This window comes from Aythya fuligula, chromosome 1 (assembly GCF_009819795.1).
Source record: "Aythya fuligula isolate bAytFul2 chromosome 1, bAytFul2.pri, whole genome shotgun sequence".
In the NCBI taxonomy this organism is placed as follows: Eukaryota; Metazoa; Chordata; class Aves; order Anseriformes; family Anatidae; genus Aythya; species Aythya fuligula.
Genome location: NC_045559.1, coordinates 130,199,304 through 130,225,185, shown reverse-complemented (window position 1 = coordinate 130,225,185; position 25,882 = coordinate 130,199,304). Strand labels below are relative to the sequence as shown.

General features: G+C 37.5%; 1 protein-coding gene across 5 annotated transcripts in view; it reads right to left on the bottom strand.

The window, feature by feature from the left end:
• ARHGAP6 (Rho GTPase activating protein 6) overlaps positions 1–25,882 on the bottom strand; it is a 310,565-nt gene that overhangs the window by 35,757 nt on the left and 248,926 nt on the right. For all 5 annotated transcript variants that reach the window (XM_032207446.1, XM_032207443.1, XM_032207442.1 and 2 more), the window contains 2 exons: positions 22,482–22,641; positions 4,870–4,941 (listed from right to left, as the gene is read on the bottom strand). In XM_032207446.1, the coding sequence (XP_032063337.1) occupies positions 4,870–4,941; positions 22,482–22,620 (211 nt within the window). In that variant the 5' untranslated portion in view covers positions 22,621–22,641. The remainder of the gene's footprint in view (positions 1–4,869; positions 4,942–22,481; positions 22,642–25,882) is intronic.

Sequence of the window (25,882 nt, the reverse complement as noted above, 5' to 3'; positions counted from 1 at the left end):
TTAAGAACCTGTGAGGTCTACATTTTAGACAGTAATGAGGTTTTTAATGCTAATAATGTGAACAGTATAAAATACAGCAACTTTGGTAGTCTCCTTAGCCTTTATTTTTTTCCTTTAGTACAGCTTAAATGCTGTTTTGGAGCTGATGAAACCTTGTGACTTCGATCAACAGAGACACTCCTACTAATCACAATTAAATGATAGAAACAGAGTGGGAGACAGCTGAGATACTAAAAAAAATATCCCTTTTAAAAGGGATATTTAAATGGGGAGGGTTCTTTAAATCAAGGCAGAAGTCCCTCCATCTCAACATAATACTATGTTGACAGAAGACTGAAGATAAGACCATGTGCCCAGCACCAGCTCTGTGACAGAACTCCCTTCTCCAGCTAGTCCAAGCTCACTGACCTTAAAGGAGTGATACAAGGCCTTCCCAGTTACTTTGACTTTTCTGTGGAGAGGTTTTTGATTTTTATTGTTTTTGCTTTAAATAAGAGGTTCTTCAGCTATTTAGTTGACTTCAATGCAAAATATGACACAATGTCACTTAACATAACTTTCATTTGCCTTGAGAGCATAACACACATTCTGAAAATAGCACAGTGGGGCACTAAAAAGCTTGAAAAAAAAACACACGCATTTCTAATAAACTATAATAAAAAAGAAGCTCCATATATTCAGTTCACTCCTTAGAATATGCCAAGACATGCTGACATCATCATAGGTTGAATTACTGAAGAAAAAATGCAAACATTAAGAAATACGTCTAAATTTAATGAGAATGGTTGAGAAGTAAACATGAAAGAAGTTTGAGAATTTCAAACTATAACTAAAGAAAAATCAAACATCTTTTCCAGAAACCACATATCCCATAGCCTTGCTTTTTTTTTTTTTCAGCAAGTACAGCATACGTAGCACCTCTGCCAAGGCCCCACAGATGAATGTGTCAAGAATTTACATTCCACACAGAAACATTAGGAAAAGGTTGCTCAACAAATCATGCAACAAGTGATTGCTATTTCTAAGGAGGTCTCTCAGTTCACCTGTGGAGTTTACTGGAACCAAAGAAATATGGAGCTGGCTTACTGATAACATCTTCTATGAGAAATCCTTTCTGAGAGGCATCTCCTTCAGGAATGTTTGTGTTTACTTTCCAAGGAGGCATGCTTACGCTGACCCATGTATGGCTGGCAGCAGACAGATGAAACGCTCCACTTCTGCTGTCATCAAAATTAGCAGTGAATTTGCAAGGGAACAGTACCCGGCCACCAGCATGCAGAGCATCCAGAGAATTTCGTATTCTGAGCAGCACTGACATTCTACTGCTCCTCCAGCCAGAGTACTGTTTGTCAGCAGCTAAAGCAAGTGTTTGGAGACACATGTAGACAAAACGATGGAGAATCACAATGGCCATAAATAACAAGGAGGCAGGGCAGAGAAAAGCAAAGACATTGAATGATAGCAGCTGAAAACATTGCCTAAATAACTGGGTGGACTGCTGCTCTCCTGTTTCATTCGTTTACATCCAGCAAGTTTTGCTATATCCTGTTCTGGTGAGTCACTCAGAACTGTAAAAACAAATGAAAACACTTGTTTTAGATTTTTTTCCCCTTTTAATTAATTTTTGACAGATGTACCTGTCAAAAAAAAGACAAAATAAAGATACCAATCTTATTTAAAGTGCATTCAATTCTACTTTTTGCCTTTCTTGGCCTTCAAAAGAATAACAGTTTGCTGAGACTCTCACTTTAGCAGATCAACTGATCTGTCTAAATAAAATGTGATGCTAGGAGAGTAAAAACTCCACAGATTGGAATAAATCCTAAAATATAGGTGATTAATTCTCAGAACAGTCCTAGAAGAAATGAGTACCATATCCCTTCAGTAATGTTTTTAAGCACAGCCATCTGTTGGGGTGGAATGGGGGAAGAACAGTCTCAGGCACCAAGCAGAGGGATGTTGCATCTCCACAGACAGAGTAACTCCACAAGTCTGTACCCCAGGGTGGTTCACTGTATGACAGTGCTAACGTAGAGGGAGTATCAGGCAAAACTAAGTATACAAAGCCTCCCTACATTTTTTCAGGAACTGTCCATACCTGAAGACACAAAGCTGATTGCAAACAGAATAAATTGTATGTGAGGCTCACTCCTCGTGCTCCCTAAAGCAAGGCCTCATTGTGCATCCCTGGTGATCAGCACTGCAGCCTTTTTTCCACCTCTGTGGCTTCATCTCAGCGAGCTTTGGCTGCAAGCCAAACACAGGATCACACAGTGGGTGACAGGCCAATGATTGTGAGGATTAACTTTCAGAAGTCTATTCATTCAAAAAAAGAATTTTCACGTGACACATACTCCAGGTAAGACCTAACTACAGGACCCCTTGGCTACTACTCATTCTGATATGTGGGGTCTCTGAGGCTGGGATATAGGGAACTCAATATATTTGGAATTATTCATGTATGCAAACTGTGCTTATATATGTGATGCTCAAGTGAGGGGACTGCTCTTTGCATTAAGGCAGCCATCACTCGTCTATAAAAAGCGTTCCGGAAATCAGCTTCCCTGATGCCACTTTGGTGTCCTTCTTCCTGTTCTCACTGCTTGCCTCTAAGGATGGTGCGCTGTCACCAAGAAAAAAAGGAAACAGAAGGCAGACATTCCTTACAGGACCAGGGACATGCAAGGGTGAAAAAGTGCATGTTCTTGGCCTTTTGTGTGCGTACACCCATGGCCACATTGCAGAGTGTTTGTTTTGGACCGGTTGCCCAGTAATGGAAGATATTCTCTTTATAAAATAAACGGTAGAAATGCTTGTTTAAAAAAAATAAATAAATAAAAATCTGTGGAACAGATCAGGCTAATACTTTCAGCTCACGAAAGGAGAGAGGTTACCTCTGCCTCGAAATTCAGCAACATAGGGACCATTCCTTAGGGCAGCAGGTGTGGCTCTGCCAAGATGTGAAGATGAGTAGTACCAAGACACGAGGCCTTACATTTTCCTTGCAAAGGTCAGCTTGTCAGCCTGAAAGCTCTACAACTCTGTCCCTTTGAATTCCTGGGCCTCACGTCCCAGCCCATCATGCTAAGCCTTCCAACTCTGCCTAAATGCTGCCTCCATGTGAAGCCCAGCTCCTGGCAGGCACACGCATATCTCAACACACATAGCAGGGCAGGAGATGCAGATGCTGCTGCCTCCCCTTTGTCCTTCACCAGGCTAACTACCTACATGGCACAAATGTCCACCTTCATGGTGGCTTATCCTCTCTGCAGTGATGGATTAACTGTCTGCTCAGCAAATAACTGTGAGACAGATGATATTCAATAACCTGGTAGGGCAGAGGGAAGCACACTGGAAACAATCATGGACAGAAACACTGAGAAGTGGGGTGCTATATGCTGCTATCTTGGCTATCTTTGCTTAATGTTTGCTGATAGCAACAACAACAGCAAAGTTAACATTGTTTTCTTTTCACTCTGTTGACAGAATCTGCTTGGGAACCTGATTCCTTCAGGTTTCCTGGCCCTTTGCACTCTTATTGACCAACTCAACACTACTGTCAATGCAGAAATCCTGAAGGAAAGAGAGAAACAGATTCTGCCATTCAAGTAGTGCTGAAGTATTTTGCCCTCAGGGGATGCTCCTGTAATATTTTATACATGGAGAGAGCTTGGACATCTTAGAAAGCAAAAGACATCTTGGAATTCAACCTATAAAATGAGAATAAGGCAGTGGAAGATGGGAGGAAAATTTGAAACAGCCTGAAGCTAAATGAAGAAAAAAGGAATTACAAGTTAAAAGAATCAGCATAGTGATTTTTAAAAATGCTTGGCTAAAGTCAACTAGAACTTTCTTTTTTTTTTTTTTTCCACAGCAATGCTGAAAAACAGGAAACAGATAAATATATACAAGGATGAATAAGCACAAAGTGCTGATCTTTCCTGTGGGCAACTACTAAGTCCAAAATGTCCAGAAAAACTATCTGAACAAAAACAGAATGCAGATCTCAGAAGTAACTGAGTGCCACCATACAGGTAGAGAAAAAGAAAAAAAAAGAGCAGAAATATAATAGCAGAAAATAACATTATTTACAAGTGCTCGACTAGTACAGTTGTGCAAAAAACAAGTTTTACTACTACTTTTCTAGAACTATTTCTCTAGAAGTGAACATAAAATTAGATGCATAATTATATGCTGAAAACTACAATTTCAGAGATTGGTTTCAATACTCAGTGTCTAGACTTAGTTCAAATGGCTGCAAACTACAGGTCAAGTCTGGTGGATTAGGACCCAGCCCATAAAGCTGCTTAGTGTCCAAACAAAAAAGTCCAACTGTATCTGTAAATCCATATCACATTGAGTCTATTAAGACCCAAGTGATCGGTACCGTTGAAGCATTTTAAACAATGGCTGTTTTCCTAAGGTTTAAAAAAAAAAAAAAAAAAAAAAAAAAAAAAAAAGAGGAAGGAAGAAAAGAACCCCATCTGACTGGCTTAGGCAGGGCTGGGTTTACATGCTTTGTGAATTGCAAGGGAGAGTGTAGAGTGTATATGCAGGTAAACAACTGGGTCATATTATCCTAACTGCACTCCTGCACCCTGCACTGGCTGGTGAAAATGGGGAGAAAGAACAAGGAAGAAAATATTCAGTCCTTTAACTCCTTTTCTTCCAAGAAAGAAACTTTCAGTTCACAAGATCTGGATTATACTAATGACAAATACAAAGGGATATGACGTATTTTTGGTAACATTTTCCTATTCCAGAAAGTATAAATTTAAGACTAAAGAAATCTCATATGCAAAACTAAGACCCAATTAGTGAATTATATTTATATTATTATTTATATTGTTTATATTCATAAAATTTTACCTTTGTCTCTGTTTTTCTCCTTCCCTAACGAGTCCAGTTTCTTTCTTAATGATTTCTTCCTCTTTTGCCCATCTGTAAGAGAAGAAATAGGAAATATGTGAAAAGAAAGAATGCTGAACAAACTGTTGCATAAGCTGTACGAACATGAGATGGCCATGGCATTTGAAGTCAGGAAGGATGTGGGGTGTATTTCACAAAGGTTAGGTTAGGAACTGTCACAGCCTTTCAGCCCTAACGAGTGCACTGGAAGACCAAGTGTATCCCACTCCATGCTGCTGGGCACAGCATGCGTGGTCATGCAGCCCATGTAGCAGAAAGGAAAGATAGTTTTGAAGACTTAACAATTGAGATGTGATAGCAGGTAGTATAAATCCCTAAGTTCTGATCAGCCCTCATCCATAGGCACAGGACTGTGACTTGGCTGTGGAGCTAGAGGTAGAATTTGGAGAGCCAGGTTGTGGAGTCACAGGTAGTACTCAGAGAGGAAGCATGACCGACCTCCAGGATAAATTCAGCATACCAATTGGACTAGTTGGGTGATAACTGTCTACCCTCACATGACCCATCTGGTCTGAACTCAAACAGGGAGCTTACAGTTTGTGTACAGCATGTTCAAATTGGTTCAGCTGGATTAGTCTAAGTGAAATTACTGCTCTGACACTGTATATATCATACAAGTTTTCACTAAGGTATTAAGGTCTGATGATTTTAAGTAGCAGCATAGGCAGGTCCCTTCTTGAAAGAATTATGTCAAAAGGTTGGCTATCATTATTTCCTTCAGCATCTTTTATAATGAAAAGTCAACACAAACGCATTTTGTTAGATCTCAACAAATACAAGAGATTAAGACAGAGACCTGCTTTAACTCGTACCTTTTATTTTTTATTATTTTTTTTAGCTCCAAAGCAGTATAAAAGATCTAATATAGGATTTAATACTAATACTAACATAGGCACCGTTAAAGCTAAAGATTAATGGATACATACTTTTGCTTTACTGGTTTTGGGTTTTGTAATACAGAAAAAAATAATTAATTAATTAATTAATTAATAAACACGCAATATGTGTGTTTCACTTTTACAGCAAGAAGGATGCCAAATAATCTGCCTCAACATGTTTTTCTGGTTATGTAAACCAATGTCTTAAGTGGTCTTTTGCACTAGGGAAAAGACAACAAAGGAATGAATTGGATCTCTGTGGATTAACTCTCATTTTTACAATTGCCCATAAGAAAATACAAGTAATTTCCTCATAGTTTTCCTTCAACTCCTATTGAAAGACATGCCTAGAGTATTATTCAACAGACAGATGGACAAATTCTGACTGTTTCATAGCCAGTTCACATCCTTTTCTTTAAAATTAAAATTTACTTTTGCCTTGTGCAACTTCTGTTCGATCCAATCCCCTTCTATGTTTGTATTCTGCATTTATATGGGGACAGCAAGCATATTACCTCCTAGCAGTTGCTTAACTATGTTACACAGTTTCTGCCTCTTGACATAGAGGTAGATTCACATTTGCTGGTTATGTTAATACCCCTTTTTCTGTACCTACTCCAGTGAGAATTCATCTCTCTGAAATAAGGCTGACTGAAGTTGATATGGTATTCCAGATGAGATTTCAGCAATATAACAGTGGTAATTCATTGCCTGATATGGTCTATGATTAGATTTTCCTTTTTCATATCCATATGACAAGTTCATAACTCAAAGTCATACTTTGATTGATTAATATGCCCAGTCTTTTCACACCTTCTAACATTCCCAGTTCATAATACTGAGTTTATTACAAAAATTCTTTTACCTCTTGGCAATATGAATAGTCAGTAGCCTGTTTACATAAAAGTAACAATACTGCTTGTTTTTATAGGGTTGCATACTGCCATTGTGTTCTGGCTTTATATATATACACTATTATTTTAAAATTATTTTTCATCTTATAAATTCAAATTACTGCTTTGCAGTAGCCTTTTGATAAATGGCTTACATTTCTTTGGAGTCTTAGAGCCTTTACGCTCCAAAGACCTATTTATTGATATTCTGACATTCCACTGAAGTCTACTTAGATGTAAAAATGAGAACAAAAGTTGAAACTGCATATAATATATATTGTTTTTCTATTACAGTTATGTAACTGCAACTTCTGGAATGTTTTAGTGCTGCATACTCAAATATAACAGAAATACCAGAAAAAAAACGAATGCTATTCAATAGAGAATAGGGGAACAAATGACATATTAATATTCATGTGGAAAACAGGTTAATCACTTCTAGGGACGAACTATGCTTTTAAAAAACCTTGTTCTTAATGGGTGATTCCTTCAACTACAACTGTGAAGTACTTAATCAGTAATTGACAGGTTAAGAGAATATTTGTGCATTTGTCTTGACAACTCTTTGATTTTTGCATAGCGGTGATCTGGCCCAGAAAAATATAAGAAACAGGAAACAGTTCTGGAGATGGACAGGACAGAAAATGTTGAAAAGAGTCTACTCTCTGAAGGAGCGCACTCCTGAAGCAGAGAATGACGCAGCAGAATGATAGAGGAGACACAAAGGGATGTGCTTCCACCGAAGGCAGTGGAAACCATTAACATATATGGTTTCCAAGAGAAAAAGAGTTGCATATGAGAGTAAGACTGATAGGAATCTCAGCAAAAAGCTAAAGCTTAGGGGGTCTGCCAGGAGGTCTGAGGTCAGTTCCAGTTCTTCTTCTGCCCCCAGCAAAAGATGTAATTAATTACTACCTATATTGTGTAAAAGCAAATACGTTTTGAAATGATTGTTGATTTAGGTTTTGTCAGGCATAAGCACTGCTGAAATATTCATAATGTACTGAGGGACGTGCGCAACTCCAGCAGTTTTAAATCTTAAACAAACACAATTCATAATAATAACACTTAGCAGTTACTATCTGCACTGTGTTTGGAGAATATAATTAATATCCAAAGCATTCCTGAAAACAGGCAAAGCATTATTACCCGCGCATAATACCTACTGTACGTTTTCAAATTGATTAATAACTATTCATGCAAAGTAATACCATATCAGTCCAAAGTGCTATTAAAGATGGCCTGCTATTCTCATTTGTGGTTTGAAAGTGTCTAAACCACAAATTGGTAAAAGCCATTCATCCAGTCACTTTATCCAGTCTTCTGTGTACATTATTATCCCTTGATGTCTTCTTTCTATAGATCAGCAATATATTGCTGTCTAATAGATTCCACTCAAGAATATTAGCAAGACAAGAAAATTCAAAAGTCTTCATGTCAAAAGATAGATGTCAAACTGAAGGAAGATATTTTTTTTCCTCTATTTTTTAACCATATCTGACTTTTCTGGAAAACATCTGCCCAGGCAGCTCTGCAGATCAGTTGTTTCAGAAATGAACTTGGTTTGTTCAATACTTACTAATTTATATGTTGACTGCATTTTACGCTGCAATGCATACATCACTCTCTTGGCATGTATATATTACGACTAACATGATGAATATTTAAAAAAAAAAACAAGCCTGGAATGAAACTCCTGAGTGCATATTAAATTGCTATGTGACCTGTTTTTGCAAAGTAGCGAGCACTTCCAGGTTCAGTTAATGCCAAAGAGACTTTTCTATTTGAAAAATTAGGTCATCTATTTAGGACTCTATGAGTGAACCAAAGCCTACAAAACACTGGAGTATTTGCACTGATACACTGACTTTGGACAAGAATTGAAGAATTGAGGAACATGACTTCTGAGATTATTAGTTTTTAAAGTTTTTGATGCAAGGTTGAAATTCATGCACAGTGTCAATACTAACACCCTTTAATTTTCAGTTACACTCTCAAGATTTTGTACGGTCCACTTCAAGGTCAAAATTTCAGTGTATGTGAGTCAGGTAATAAAATAATACAAATAAAATAAAAATAAAAAAATAAATCAGGTAATAAGATGTTGCTCACATGAGCAAAAGAATCACATATTAGGTATAGGGAATTTGTTCAAGGTGATACAGGTAGTGGCACACCTGGAGTTAACATTCAGGAACTCTTGGCCACTACTTCCATATTGTGAACTTAATAGCCATTTTATTGTGAAGTCCTAATGAAATTTTATTTTTTTTAATTTATTTTAAATCAAAATAATATGTAGAAAGAAGTACTACAGCTTTCCAAGTCATTTTTCTGACACTATTATAGTATTAGATTTTAAATTATGGAAAGTGTCCTAGCAATAAGCTTGAAGTGAACCTGTAACAGAAATAGAGTTCTTCAACACTTTGTTTTCTTATGTATGGGCTTATAAACCTTACAGATAAATAAAGCTTATAAATAATAAAACCTGTAAAGTTTATGGATTATCTATATGAATGAATGTTTCTTTTACATTATCTACATGCAAGAACAGTATTTTTTGTTTAATCAAAAACATAATTCATAAATCCATACAGAGACTGTAAGCTAATTTAAATCACCGAGTTTTTTACAAAAGAAATCTGTTGTTTATGGGGTTACTGAGAGAAGAACACACAGTGCCCCCCCCAACCATTATTGGCAACTTCCATTGTGTATAAGAATTATGCTTCTTGTCCATTTAGGGAAAAGTCATGTTCTACAATTAAGGGTCATTTTCACAAAGTATAAGGAGAAGAATTATGTGAAAGATAAACATCATACCCATAGCTCAGTTATGGGAACAGAAATGGATGAAAATCCTGATATTGTAATAGTTCTAAAATAATTCTTCATAGTAGCTATCTATATTCATGGTCATTTTCCTTTAATTGGTATTAGTATTTTTTTCCTTGCATGTAATTATATCATAACAGAATGTACTTTTTAAAAGTGTAATCCACTCTGCCTTGAAAACCATGACGAGTGGCATCCCAACGCACCAAGTCTGACCTCTCTGTCCACTCCACTCACTAAGAATGATTCATTTCCCAAGTGCCAGCTTCCTGCACTCAGCCTGCGAACCAAATGTCAAGCTACATTCAACTCTTGCCTCTGCGGTGCTGCAAGTAATAGAGTTTGCAAGTAGAAAATACTGCTAAATGCTGTTGACAGAGCACAAGGAAGAATAGATTGTGTTTCATTCTTTCCTCATTGCACTGTGTTTGTGGTTGCAATCACTTCTTCAGGCACTATGCAAAGTAAATTTCCTTCTGGATGCATACTTGGAGCTGCTCTACTGAAGAGCAGGGTGCTGGTTTTACTTAGCCATTCCTGTCACTATAAATGTCCATCTTGAAATACTTACTTAGATTAACATGTTGTTGAAATGCTCTTGTCTCCACACAGTAACTTCCAGAGCGCTGCCAGCTGCAGCACAGGTGGAAGGTAAACATTTCAACCAGAGGATGAGGAGCTAAAGGCTTTGGCACATCACAAGCTATGAAAACGGAAGGGTTGAGCCCCCAGGTATTTCCCATTGCCCTCTTTCTCCCTGTAACCTGTCCTTGGCAGTACACACACACACTCCCTTAGCAATGCAAAATATTACATGGCTTCATAACTCCTGGACTACCTCCCCATTTCTCATACTATTTCTGTTTTATTGGTTACTCTCTTTAGTTCACTTTGTTTTAGATTAGCCTTCCTTTGTGCTTGACAACCTGCAGCTAACCAAAGAAACTTTAAATCACCAGATAAAAGCATGCTTTTCTTCTTCCTCAATCCACTAGACTCTTTGGTAGCCTGTGGTTAGTGTACCTTCTCAGATATAGATTTATATATACAATATTGTATTTATATGTATAGCAGTCCTTTGGGTTACTGCATTACTGATCACAATGAAACAAAGAGGAATTATAATTTGTCAACATGCAGGTTTAAATGTTGCAACTGATTGAAGATTAAATCTTGCATTATAAACAATTTCCTTACCGTGTAACAGCAAGAAGCTCTAGTGGCATATGAATGATATGACTTTACAGAAAACATCCATAAATTGCCAGAGAAACTGTCTGGAACATGAAACTGCTAGAATTGTCACTGATTTCAAAAGAAGGTTGAAGCCCTACAGGAACCCGAGTGTTATTAATCAAATGATAGTTTACAAGTAACCCTATGTGATTAAAATATGTTCTTCCATGATTCTCAGTTATGAGGGACTTCGCTAACTGACAGTGAGTGTTGGCACAGGTGTGATAAGGAACTCAGGCACTGGAGCACAGTCTGGGCTGCAGAATCCACAGCCTGAAAGTGCTGTCACCACAGGTCGCCTGTGCAAGAAGAAGAGCTGGGAAGAAGCACGTTTCCAGTCCTGCCCAAGCCACTGTAGTCCCACTGTGCAGGAAGCTGCAGGTTTAATAGGTGAGCAGGAGCAGAGCTTGGGGGCTTTGCTGCTGCCACCCACTTTACATGGAAGGCACTCAGAGACCACGACGATGAGCAGAGGTTTGAAAGCTTTGGGAAAGACATCCGTCACTTGGAGTGCTTTCACAACTGATGGTAAAATGGGTCTAAAACTGACTGTACTACTACATCAAAACAAATGACAGAAAAGAAAATATTTTAGCTGTACTGGAAAAAGGAAAGGAATAAAAAAAGAAACAGGAGCCTTGATGTTGTTGTCTGATAGCTAGAAAAAAAAAAAAAAAAAAGCTCTAAAACTTTCTTCAATCCACTGGAGGTGGGAGAATATTGACTGTTTCTTGGCATATAAAAAGTCATTTTATAATATAAGGGAGGAAAAAAGTACTTTCACACCTTTCCTAGTCAAAATTATCTTGATTTGATACGAAGGAGAATTACCTTTCATCCCCAAAGTACCGGGTGGGCTAGAAGCAAAACAGACATGAAACTGACACTAGCAGGCATTAATTTTTTTTGTGTGTGTGTGCATTGATAAGCTGGCTTGCATACCCATAGAAATAAAGAAATGAAATGAGAGTAGCCTTTAGTGCAATTAAGTGAAATCAAGGTGCAGAAGGTCTCTCAATAGACAGGTTGGTGGGCCCCAATATTTGAGATGCTACCTATTTGAAAAGTTACCAGTGCATCTTCTTTCCAGCCATGTTTTATTATAATCATTACCTGCTCTCTGTATCTGTAGTATTAATCATCTTGCTTAGTGTTTTTTGTTTGTTTGTTTTTTGTTTTTTAACAGTGACAGGTGTTGACAATGTAAACCACAAGAATAAAAGGCATGATGAAATCTGCAGAGACCACTTTGGTTGACTTCCTGCACAGAAATAGTCAGTCACACAGCCATTTTTCTAATCTCGTCTTAAAAACCTTCAGCAGGAGATTAGGTCTCCATTAAATCTCCAGGTAGCCTTTTGAGCATAAAAGCCTAACAAATCTATACAATTTAGAATCTACAAAGCCACACAGTCAGTAATTTCTTATTACCATCATAATGCTGAAAGCATAACTAAAATGTAAGCATTGATAAAAGAAAAAAGGAAAGTGGAAAAGAAAAAGAAAAAAATGCAAATATATACATTGTTTCACAGCTCCGATTAAATAAATCTATCAATACTCATCTTATTTTTCCTAATCAGTATGTAGAGACATAGCTTAGACTTCTGGCACCAACCACAATTCCACTGAAACCATGCATTTAAATAAACTTTAGAAACTAAGGCAAGAAGAAATCCTCATCAGAAATACTTCCCTAATGCACTTTTGAAAAGAGCAATATGCATATGATAACAGAAATAAATCTGATATTCAACTGAAATGTTTAGTAGATTTATACCAGAAGAATACACATAGTAAAGCAAACCTCTGCCAAAGTCAAGCAGAACCTGAGAATCAATAGGTTGCAACGTCAGTATTCTTAATAAAGCTTCACCAGAATCACAATATCCTCATGTGGATTATTTGTGAAGTACAGGACAGCGTAGTCAAGTGTTGAAAGACAAAGGGCCAGGACAACAGCAATTACTAAAGGCAGAAGACAATCAATAATACCTCCATTACACTAGTTGTTCTTGCAATGATTTAGGAAAGAAACAAAGAATTAAATACACCTGATTTTCCAAACATTGTGTTTTAGAGTCTTTATATATGCATTCTAGTTCCTAAAACTGTTTCCTTTAGGCCAACTTTTTCAGTATGTTCATAGGTATCATTTTAAAATAGAAACTCAGATTTCCATGTGGAATAATAATACAGACAAAATGATAAATGAATTTATACTTAAGAGTACTTAGAGTACATACTTATAGCCAATAGCTATTTTGAATGTACTATTAAAGCAACTGCATTAGGTAGGAATTATTTGATGTCTCAGAAGTAATTTCTAAACTCAGTGAGACTTCACATAATTCAAACGTACGCATGTAACAGTCTCTGACTGGATTTATAAGAGCACTACCCTTACAAGTCAGTATCAAAAAAACAACGCAAGCTCTTAGGGTTACTTTGCTGTAATAATGAAAACATCTGGTCACAATTCTGTCTCCAATAACTACTTCATGACATTTGTACTTGGAAATGTTGATCATAACATTTCCCTATCTGTCTTTGGAGCTCCAGCAAGACCTCTTCCCTTCACCACAATGCCCAATGAAAAGACAGGAGCACTTCTGCCCTGTCAATTCAGCATGCCTTTGATTTCCACCCCTGTCCTCTTTCCCCTCCTCCACCTTCACAAAACAATACACAACGGGTAGTTTCTCAAAAGTTAGACAATTCTTTCTTCTAAAGATGTTAACTCTCTTGTGGCAGACATTTATATTTGTGTGTTCACAGTGCCATTGATTTCACCAAAAATCCTGACATTTTGTACTTCTGTTCCATATTCCTATAGCATTGATCAAAATGCATTCTATTTCTTGATCAAAACTCCTACTTATTTAACAAAATGCACACTAGTAATTAAAAAGAAAAACTTTTTTTCTCCTTGTGCTAAGCATTGAAACATCTGCTTTTAAAATTATTATTGGCCCGTTTCTAACTGATAGGGTAAATATGCTGAATAAAGTGTTCCTGACATAAACATTTTAATCCTAGCATTTGATAGAAGAAAATCTTGGAAATGAATTTGCTGAGCATTACATAGAGACTTTTATAAAAGAGCTGCCTAACAACAAAGTTTAAAAGAGGCACAGATGACTAAAAACTTTCTTAAGTTTTCAAGAAATGTTATTACTTCCCCATTTTCTACCACCAGAAAAATTTTGTTCTGGCAAGTTTCATATATTTCAAAGTTTTCCTTGTCTCAATAGTGGCTAAAAGTAAAATCTGAAAAAAAAATAAAAAAAAATAAAAAAAGAAGTTTCTGCAAATTTCCTCCTGTGAAGAAGAAAAAAGAAACTTTTTTTGGCTTGCTTATCTCCCTGCGTGGAAAAGCTTCTGTCACCTTCACTTTGACAAACTCCTGTGTAGCAGACCACAATGCTGAGTGCTCCAACCACCTCTGTCTTGCAGCTGGGACTTCTCCCAGCTTAAAATATTAAGTCAATTTTATTTTCTCTTTACAGACTGAGAGATACTGTTTTTATTTTCCTGGGAGGAAAGAAAAAGTCCTCAGAAAAAATAACATTTCCATGGAAAATCAGGATTTTTGGAGGGGGTGGGGAATAAAAAGGAAAAAGAAAAAAAAAAACTCCCAAAAACTTCCATCTAATCAGCAAGATATACAGTTTACTTCTAGTGCTCTGAGCAGGTCTGATACAGCAAGGGTGATACAATAGATGCAAGATTTACTAGTGTACTGTAAAAGAGCAGAGTTTGGCTCACAGTCTTTGTTGTTGTTAATATAATTTTCACAAACACTGCTATAGTGAAAAAAAAATCTTGCAAATGCTCCATGGACTCACTCAATCATTCATAGTGTCACTGCTAGAGACAGTATTATATGAGAGGCATTGGCAGTGGATAGCATTAAGAGAAGTGCTAGTAAGCCTCCATCTCTACTTAAAAGGTATACTGTATGCCAGGACAAAAGCATCTAATCTTAAAGCTCCATGAAGTGTAGGCTACAGTTTACTTAGATGCTTTCTCCTGGTATAACAGTCTACGAAGTATGTAACATGGTCAGTGATTAAAAACAATGAGCAGCTTGGAGCCCTTACAAAAATGCAAGTCCAGATAAAAATCATAGTCACTCTCAGTGTTAAGGAAAAATGGATAATGAAATACAATGACAAGTAATGTAAGCAAAAAACAGATCCAAAAATCTACTCCCTGCCAAAATAAACAAGAAGCGAAGAACACATAATTCTGAATTCCCATTTTTATTCAGACCTTAGCTGGAACATATTGGGGACAAAGTGCACCAATGAACAATAAAAATTCAGAAAGCACAGCTATGTATGTTTTGTTCCATTTCAAAGAGGGAGTTGTCCCAACACTCAGTCTGTAATTATATACTTCCAATTTACCTTACCAAAGGAAGTCTTACAAGAGACTAACTTCATATGAGCAGATGCGCAGCATCACACACCTGGTGAAATTGGCTACAGAACTTGCATACAAAAATGTTCAAGTGCACATGTTAAAACAGCATAAGCAACAACCTTCCATTAAATGATTGGGACTGTATTTAGGTTTCTAAACACAACATGAGATCATATTCATTATAATTATAGCTAACTAAATGAACTGAGAACTAGATTTGGCAGACTCTAGCTAAACACTAAAATTAAGGATTACCTTCTCTCTCCCCAGCTGTCCCAGTAAGTCTAAAAAGAAATTCCCTCAGAAAGTGGAACACTTGCTGTAATTACTGAAACTACTGTGTATGACTTAGTTGCTGTTAACAGTAAGTAATTATGTGTATATACATTCTTGTCATAGGTGGCAACAATACAGTAAACAGTCTTCTTAGCAAAGGCAGTTAATTTCTTTTATTACGTTTGGTACACTTGCTAAAATAGCTGGAGAGTGTGTTTATTTTCATTTCTGGAAAGTGAAGACAATTCTGTGGCTCACCTTCAGATTTTCACTACAAAACATTTGGGAAACATTAAAATAAACCCGAAGGTACAAAATAAACGTATGCCGCACTTGTACTAAGGCATAAATATACCTTGGAGTGTGGTGTGTGTTAAAACAAAAACACTGCATCAACCTAACATTAGGGTTGTGACCCAAGCCAACAAAAGCAAGATAATTCATCAGAGATGGATGTTCTGGCCTCAGCCCAACCTACTGCATGTATTGCAGTCTACTGCATCTGATCCATTAACAATCCTGGGTGAAGATATAAGATCAAAATTCAATCCTGGACACATCAATCTTGAATTCTGAAGATGATAATGGAGCAAAGATATTTTACCAAGTCGTTTTGAGGGTATGGGCCTGGACTCTTGAGCTAAGTCTTCCCACAAAAATGAAGTTTGATAACATAGTAGTACTCTCTGAAACACAGGGTAATACTAGGATTCATGATTATTAATTATAAGAAAAGAAAAGTATAACTGCAATATTACATATAACTGCAATATTTACCTGCAGCTTTAAAACAATATCCAGGCTGATACTAAAGGCATGTTGCCTTTACAACATCTTGATAATTTAGCCTAGTAACTCTCAGAAGTACAATTGTTACATTGCAATTAAAAAGGTGGGGAGAGAAAAAGGGAGTAGTTTGGTCTGTGCACTCTTGGTTACTATGCTTGAACCTTTGCACAATAACTGTGTGAGAGAAACATGCCAACGAATACCTGTCCACTATGTTTTTCTTACTGCTACAGTTAAGATTGAGGCAGGCAGCCTGTGCTCCCAAAGAGAGAGACAGTTTATGAATCAATAACAAATGATCATGTATCCACAAAGAGGAAAATAAACTATCTCAAGCGGCAGGTAACATGTATCAGGCTTTTATAATACAAGTATAAAGGCTCTTAATAGGTTTAAACATACTGTGTAAAAGAAAAAAAAAAAAAAAAAAAACACAACAACAGCAACACAAAAACAAACAAACAAACAAAAAAACTTATCTATTCCTTCCCTGTCATTTATTAAGATTCCTTTCTTCCTCACTGGACCAAAGTCTCAGCCCCTGTTCCCAAGGGATTCCTTCCCGAGCCATAGCAGCCAAGCTTGGGCAAGAATAAGAGGAATGTTTTCTTCTAAACATGACCTTAGGCAGTGCTGTTCTTTCAAGCACTATTGCTGGCACCTCTGCTTTATAAAAGCAGCATTAAACAGGCATGAGTAGGAATACAGCTGTTTTCTGGTGGTTGTCCAGAAATCCCCCCAGATTTTTCTTTATGCTTTCACAGAAATGCAGTATCATATACAATTTGAGTAGTCAACAGCACTTGATAAATTGTTTTACTGGACTCAACTTCAGGCATCGGTGCTTCTCCTTTATCAAGAAGCCCCTCTGTATTTAGCTATGGAAGAGGCATGAGGAAGAAGGATGGAAACTCCCTAGGGGAAATTCCTAGTACACACAACTTCTATGTTCTTATAACTCTTTCAGCCTTGTTTTACCCACAGTCCTTCTCCAGGGTTTGTGAAGACTACACTTTGTGTAACAACAACACACAAGTTTTCTATTTTGCTGTACACACACACACATACATTGCATGCTCATTTTGCATCCCAGCACAATGCAATCAGCTGGACTGTTATCACAGGAATAATGCAATTTACCTAATTATACTAGGATGCTTACTGTGCAGCAATGTTGCCTGTGTGCGTATAGGCCATATTGACAGTATTACCAGTGAGAAATATAACTGAGCAACTTTTGGAACTGTCAGAGATGTATTCTTGTGAAAACACCAATTGTTTTTCATTATTCTTTGTTGATATTATGAAGAAAGCACTTCCTGCACGTGCTGTTGCAAAGGACAAAGCAATGACAAATAAGAAAATCCACAAAATACAGAACATTGTTGACATACTGTGAATTGATTGTGGCCATTTCTTTACAAAGAGATGTATTGATTGCCTCAGAAGTAGAAAACTTGCTGTCACATCAGGGTTGGCTCTGCAGCACATGGTAACTCCAGGCCACATAGGGACCTGGGCCCTAAAGATGCACAGATCCACAGATCCATTCATCCTGCACCTAAGTCCCTGCATTTTTCTTCCCTTCCAAAACATGAGTTTTCAAAGAAGAAACGATAAATTTGTATATGAGAAATCCAGGCCTGATAGTTCAATCTGTCCAATTTGGTAGGTCAAAGAAAAAAAGAGCAAACAGACAAAATTATAAACTTACAAATATTTGCAAAGTACAGTTTGACTCTGATTTTCACTGCCATGTCCTGCCATCTAGCATGACCCATTGTTTACAAGTCTTTGGTCAGTCTGCAGTCCGATGTACTCAATCATACTTGGTAACCAAGTTTTTTGTTTGTTTGTTTGTTTGTTTTTGTTTTTGTGTGTGCGCGTGTGTGTAGATGTGTTGTAAAGGGTTCGTTTTTCTCACTATTTACATAAAAGGACATACACAATTGGAAAGTCAAAGATAAAGCACACACCCAAGTGAATTTCATGGTAGGTTGTCTCTTCTATTATAAAGAGATTTGACTTCCTTGAAATAAGTATAGTATGTTCTAAACAGCAACTGCAAAGAAGTTTCACCAAAATGGTACTGTTCTGTCATTCAGAACATCAGACAACAAATTTAAAATCTTCCACAGAGTAACTGCATTGATAGAGAAACTGTGGAAAGCTCTGCTTGGAACTGACTGCCTCCTGCAACTTACTATGTTCACTTAGAGAAAGTATAAATGATTCTTGGTATAGTTATTGGTGGCAGATGGGGGAGTGACAGGGAACTGAGAGAGTTGTTGATTACAGAAAATGAAAGATAAGGCAGAAAAACAAGAGAGAGAAAAAAAAAAACACAAACAAACAAACAAAAAACCTGAAGTACCTCTGTCATACATATAAAAATAATGAATCTTGATGAATTTAAAATAATTCTAATTGCCTATTGAAGTCTAACCTTAGCATACTTTAAATGACATGCTGGTTAAAATTACTGTGGGAGGTGGTCCCTCTCTGTGATCACAGGATATTTAACTAATAAATGTCAGTAGTGTGTTTCATTAAGGCTAATGACTGCAATACAAGTGGAGGAGAGGGCTTACATACCAGGTATAACATTCTCTGCATTCCTCTGCAAGTGTGGGAACTGTCAGATGTGCCCTAAAAGGCTAACTGCACTTGCTGTGACAAAGGGGGCTTTTGAGCATGGGTGAACTGAAACATTACGAAGAAGCTACCAATAGTGACATGACTGTGATGTTATTTTGACTGCAAAAGATAGGGCAGATGCTTCTGTACTCAGACTTAACCTCCATGCAAGCATGCTTGGCACAAACACTTGTTACCCAAGAACAATGGGTTTTTACTTTCCACAATACTTATGCCAGTAAATGTGATTACTCAAATACTTGCAGGAAGCAAATGCCCAGCAGGCACAAGCACGTTTTAGCGTCATTCATTTGCAACTTCTGAAAAACAGTCAAAGAACCTCAAACAATCCCAACTTTTAAAACAGCTTTCTGCATTTTCTAATATATAGACCATTCCACTAACCTCTGCTCCTGCATGTTTTTAGGTAACATTCTCTTAAGTAGAAAAGAACTGTAGAGCACATCTTTCTATGTAGGGATTTCTCCAGTCCTAGGCAGCTCTCTCAAACATACAGTATTAGTTCTTCCTGTAAGTTGGCCAAACACATCACCTTTTTTTCTGTTGATAGTTTTGTTTTTGCGTGCTTTTTTTTTTTTTTTTTTAATACAGAAAATGTTTAATAGACTTCAGTCTATTTTTAACTTAGGGCACAAATGGTTATGACCAAGTTTTATGTTATTGTACAGAGTGCCTGAGCAAATTTTACACTGCTTAAACTTGAAATTCTGCATTTAAACAGTCCTGTGATGTTAACGAATCGACTAAGCAATTACTGCTACCCTCTTACCATACTTTGGCATTCCATGCCATTCAGGAGTGATGAGAACATCAAGAGGACTTCTGAAGTGTCTCTGCAAATGGTCTAAACTAAAGAGCAGTAATTTAAGAATACAGTAGATTCTTATTCTCCTACCAAAGTGCAGGCACACATGTAGGATGATGGAGTGACAGAATGATTATTATTTATACATATTGTGATATGCCAAAATTAGTGCCAGATTTTTAAACAGGAGGGACAGGTAAATACTAGTTGTACCCTAATTCTAGCTACTGCCTTCACTTCCTTCAACAGGTCGTACTACATTTTACAAGTGAATTACTTCTGCTATTCACTCACTCTGAATACCTTAGAACAAAGAAAAATCCACAATTTTTTAATTCGCAGTAAATACACAGATGTGAAATAATCTGCCATTCAATAATCTTGCTAGTAAATGTAATCTGACAAAACTGAATAGCTAATTTATTTCTCATCTAAACTGAAGCAAAAGGTACATGAAATAATGGAAGACGAAACTGGAACCCAGGTTCCTGAGTTTGTGAAGTGCTTTTTATTATTATCTTCTGATGCTTCACCAGAGCATTATTGTATTATTCTTATTTAGTTTTTATGCTTGAAATTACACTTTTCAGACACAGTATATCTAAAATTAACTACACATTACAAATTCACCCACATACATACATGTTATGAAAACACATATATGTCAGTCAGTTAAAGAACAAAGCTATTATAAGGCATAGTCAACATAGATTCATGAAGGGAAAGTCACGCCTTAGTAATCTGCTCTCCTCTGATAAGGTTGCCTGTTCGGTGGATGAAAGGAATCCAAGGGAATCTTTCTGAATTTTAGTAAGGCCTTTGATACCGTCCCTCATGGCATCATTCTGGAGAAACTGAGGCCAAGAGGGGACCTCACTGTCTGCAATGTCCTGAGAAGGGGAAGCACAGAGAGAGGCATTGGCCTCTGCTCCTGGGAACCGATGGCATGGTACAAAGCTGCACCAGGGAGGTTGAGATCAAATATTAGGAAAAATATTCATTACTGTGAGGGTGGTCAAACACTGGAACAGGCTTCCTAGTGTGGTGCTTGGTGCCTCCTGCCTGTCAGTGTTCAAGAGACGTTTGGACAATGCACTCAGTAATGTGCTTTAACTTTTGTTTAGCCATGGATTAGTTAGGCAGTTGGACTAGGTGATTTTTAAAAGTCCCTTTCAGCTGAACTATTCTACTCTACTCTAAACGAAAACTGTTCTTGTGTGTGATCTGAAACTGAAAGATTCAGTGGGTCCTCATCTGTAAGCCACTGTGCTAAGTTGCCTGTGACTCCAAAGGGTTGTGCAAAGGAAGGCTAGGTTGGCTAGGCTGAGATACTTGCTTTCACAGTTGGTTGCTCTTTTGTGACACTCCCAGCAGGAAAAGCTAGGAGTCCCAGCAGCGGGTCCCTTTTGGAGCCAGCTAGAGGTGGCTCTGGTCTGACATGGGGCAGCTGCTGGGCTCTGCTCACAGAGGACACCCTACAGCCCCTCTCTCCTACCAAAACCTGACCATGGAAACGCAACACATATATTCATCTACCACAAGACTGCCAGTGGCAGTTTAGACCACCAAAAAATATTGCGGTACCTTTAGTAGTCCAGTTCCTCATTTGAATGTTCTGTAAAACTGTTTTCACATTGATGGAATATTTTTGAGGGACTGGGGAGTTGTGGAAGGGCTTGAAGAAATTGATTGTATCCTTCTCACTACAAGCTGATGCTCTCCTGTATATGGTAAGCTGGACTATGTTGTTTTTGGAAGGAGTTTTCTGCAGATCCTAAAAAGCTGAAGAACACCCAGGCTGATGTATGTCACATTTGTTCCTTTCCACACCATTATTTTAAATGATCAGAAAATATTTTTCTGCTTAACTTTGATTCCTTCAAAAACTGGTCCTCTGGCATCACTATGTACGTGCCGGCCCGCAATACCTCAGGTTATCTGAAGGTTAGAATTCAGTGGTCCCTTCCTATCCCACAAATTAGTACACAAGTGGAAACAAACAAACAAAATAGTGAAAACAGGAAAGAGATTTGCAGATGACCAGCTGTCTTAGCTAGGCTTGATCTACAGCCCATAGCAAACAAGGGAAACTTTCCCATTACTTCTAGTGAGGTTTAGATCTCTGCCACAGTAACCTACGTATAGGTCTATATGTGGTTATCCTGCATCAGGATTCTGACATCTGAGCTTCTGCTTTTCAGGTAATCTCCTGTTCTTTAAGTGTTCAGTGTTATATACTGGATTTTTTTTTTTTTCCTAGGAAATAATCACCACTGTCTTGAGGAAAACTTGACTGGGATTCACTTTATTTGATGAAGATGCCTTAACTAGTGATGCTTGGCTTCCTTCAGAGCCAATACAGAACTGAAAAATCACTTCTAGGGCATGACCTATCTGGCCTACATAGATGCTTACGTTTGGATGTGAGGAAGTGCAAAAAAGCCTTTTTCTTTTAACTGAGTATCAAGGGATCCCAGAACAAATAAGTCTGATTTAGATTATCTTCTCTGTAGGCATCTGTCCTTGATCAGATGATCCCACCCCAGGTGGCCTGAGCTGGACATAACAGACAAACAACATTACCAGTCATTTTTGCACAGTTACTGTGTTTAAACAGAAACGAAACAGAAGACAATGTCTGTGGAATAAACAATGTAGTGTTTTCTCCCATTTATTACTGTGGTATGAAGTCAATGGCTTACGAAGAAGAGGCTTAGCAAGCTAAATAGAAAAGGTTTATCGAGCCCTTACCTTTGGGGATAGCAATCTGACAGCCCAGGTCATAGTCCTGCTGCAGCTGATAAAAAGCCACTTCCTGCAGCCGAGCACGCTCCAGCTCAGAGAGGCTTTGAACGGGAACTGACTTCAGCCGAACACTGCGCCCTGACATGCTGTTCCAAGTGAAATCACCCTACAGGAAATCAAATGGGAAAATATGAAGCATCATATGGTATGCACAGTTTAATAAACACAACCATCTCTTCTACTGCGAGGAAAAACACAAGTCCTCTTTTTCTAAAAGGCCATTTTCTTGGACATCTCTAACCTTTCAAATATCTTTGTTTTTCTAAGACCAGCATTCCTTAAAAGGAGTACAGACATGCAAAACAAAAAGTCAATTCTGCCTGAAAACATTTAAGCAAGCATTGTTGCAGAAACACTAGGATTCCAGTAACCAAAAGCACAAAGCAGGAGAGCACAAAACAAAACAAAACAAAAAATCTTGTCTGCTTTTCCCAGTTTGGTTTTGCTGCATGAAGTGACTTGGTCGTCACTTCACTCTCCTCCCTGAGCATGCAGGTATATAGACCTTTACAGGTCCATGGACAACACACATCTTATCTCTCCCAGCCTACTAATCCCACTCCCCTCCTTATGATGTGACTGTGTTTAGATCAAGATTGACTAAAGGATAAGGTGTTTCACATTTTTGAACAGCCATTATAATGTATGTGTTACAGTTTATACAATAAAACAACATGAGATATGCTACATCTCTGTAAGGTACCAATTATGTTTGGAAATCAAATCAAAAGCTTTAGATGTTTTATCTCCCACCTGTGATGACATATACAAAAAGCTATTCTCTTAGCTAGTATTTAGCTCAGGTGAGAGAAGTAATCACCATTCAAACATAAGCGCAAGCACATAGGGAAGCTTAAAGACTGACAATTAACTTCAAGCAAGAATTTCAGTATTCATCAAAGCATCATCAAACTGCACATTTCTGCAAGGAGAGAAATATTTTGTTTTTCATTCTAACTGTACAAAAAAATAAACATCAAACCTGTCAGTAGGCATAACTTGATGTAGGTGTAGATAGTGAAAGAACTCTGATTTGCATCAGCTGAGGTGTAAAGACAAATCCACCAGCCCGCCCTTCATCACAGCACAGCAGGCTCGCAATTAACAAACTTCACTTTCATTTTAAATGCCTATTTTTAGTTTAAACTTCAACATCTGTACCTTCACTGCATGCTCATTTTTCATCATCACTTATAATTAATCTATTCTACACACACATCTAGAGTCAAAGGATGCCCCCTGACTTTTAAAGACATTGGCTGAAGGATTAGTAACAACTCATTGCATCCATGCATCCTAATGTATGGAAATACCTTTGTGCAAGCCTTTCCATATGATACTGTAAACATGTATGTACCTATTTATATGCACCTATGATGTGTGTGTATTCACATATACGAGAGACATCATTCACAAATATGCAGCATCATCTAGGAATATAGATCAAAGGAATGACACATTGGAAACATTTTCTTATGATGTGTGAAATATATCTGAGTTCATCAAGGAGCTTTATTTCATAATATTTTTTTCAAGACACTTGGTAATTGCAACAAATGAAGCTGTTTCTTTGATCTGAACAACTGTATATCTGTACACTCATTGAATGATATCAATATTTACATGGACCACATATGCAAACTTTTGCACTAGTACAGGAATTGATTACTTTGAATTTTTTCTTTATTTTTTGCTTCTTCACTTCTTCCTTTTCTATGGCCTTAGAAGCTAGATTTAGTAGTCTCAACCTAAAAGTTTACAAGACAACACAAACCAAGCTGACTAGATTAAATCAAGTGAAACCAAAGCAGCAAGATTCATGTAAGCCTAATTTGCAAAACTGCAAGTAAATGTTTACATTTTTTAAAAAGCTGTTGTCATTTATAGTTAAAAGTGATCAAGAACAGAATTCACCACCAGACAATGTATGCTAAGAAACTAATTCCTTTCCAATCCTGATAATGCAGGAGAAAGAAAACTTTACAACTACAGAAGTATGCAATTCAATCCTCATGAACATATCATGTACAGAATGTTCTACAGTCAAGCTGGTACAAAGAGAGAATCACAGGTTTTTAGGGTAGAGCTTGCAAGATTTTTATCTTATCTGTTTCTCTGAGACGAGCATTTTCATAAACAAAAGTATCAGTGATAGACATTTTTATGGTAGACATAACTGGGATATTTTAATATTCAAATAGGAATTGGAGGTATGAACGATACCCGTTAGAAAATGATGAGGTAACAGCTTACGAAGACTGCAAATGATTTAGGGCATGTCCTATTTCCTGTAGAGCACAAGAACTAAGGGGGTAGATGGGGCTTTTAGGAACTACCACAAGTTACATAAATATTCTTTAAATGGGATTTTGTATGGACACCCAAACTAATGCTCTTTAAAAAATAAAAATTACCATGGGCAAATCAAACTCTGGAAGAAACTGCATTCTCTGCCTCATCTCAGAGGTCACTTTGTAATGGCAAGCAGAAAGCTGCCACAGTTCACAATGCCGCAGCTCAGTTGTTAGACCCTAGCCACAGGAGTTTAACCCTGAATGACAGTGCTTGCTAGCTCCAGGACAGCACAGAATGAAGATTCTGTGTTTGGGACCCCCATAAACCTCTCTGCAGAGCTGTGCTGCTTTATTCAAGCAGATCAGCCAACTCAGCACTGTCTCAGGAAACTTACCCAGGCTAATTTTGCCTTAATATGGGTGCAATTAATATATATATATATTTAAAAAAAAACCTGGTCAAGTGTTTACAACCCAGCAAACGAAAAAAGCCCCTGACAAGGTTATGAGGTCAACCACGATTTTTATTCTGGCAGTCTTCAAGTTTCCAGAACATCCCCCAGCACTCACCAGCTCGTCTCTCGTTGGCTAAAAATGGTCGGATGCAAACTCTGCATCCTTGAACGCCACGACAGATTGTTAAACAGCTTTATTGCTGTTTGGAATCACTCTGCCCAGTTTCTGTGCATTTCAGAAGGCATTCTTCTTTTACACTTGATGTGTTTGATAAAATCTCTGCTAGGTCACATTAACATAGGTTTTTACTATGCTAATGGAACACAAGTAATTAACTGAAATATTTTTGGAAGATCATGTGTTAGGACCAGTAGAATCTCCTTATCTGCTAAAGAAGACACTCAAGAAATGTTGCCTTGAAAAACTCTGTTTTATTTGGCAAATAAATATCAGTCTTCTATGAGCCAAAACACAATATTTTACGTTTTAATCTATTCATAGATTCCTAGGCTTTGTGGGACACAAGGTAACTTGAAAGCGTCCTCTTCCTTCTAATGCACTGTGGAACTTTTACATGCAGCCTGTAAATTACTGTAA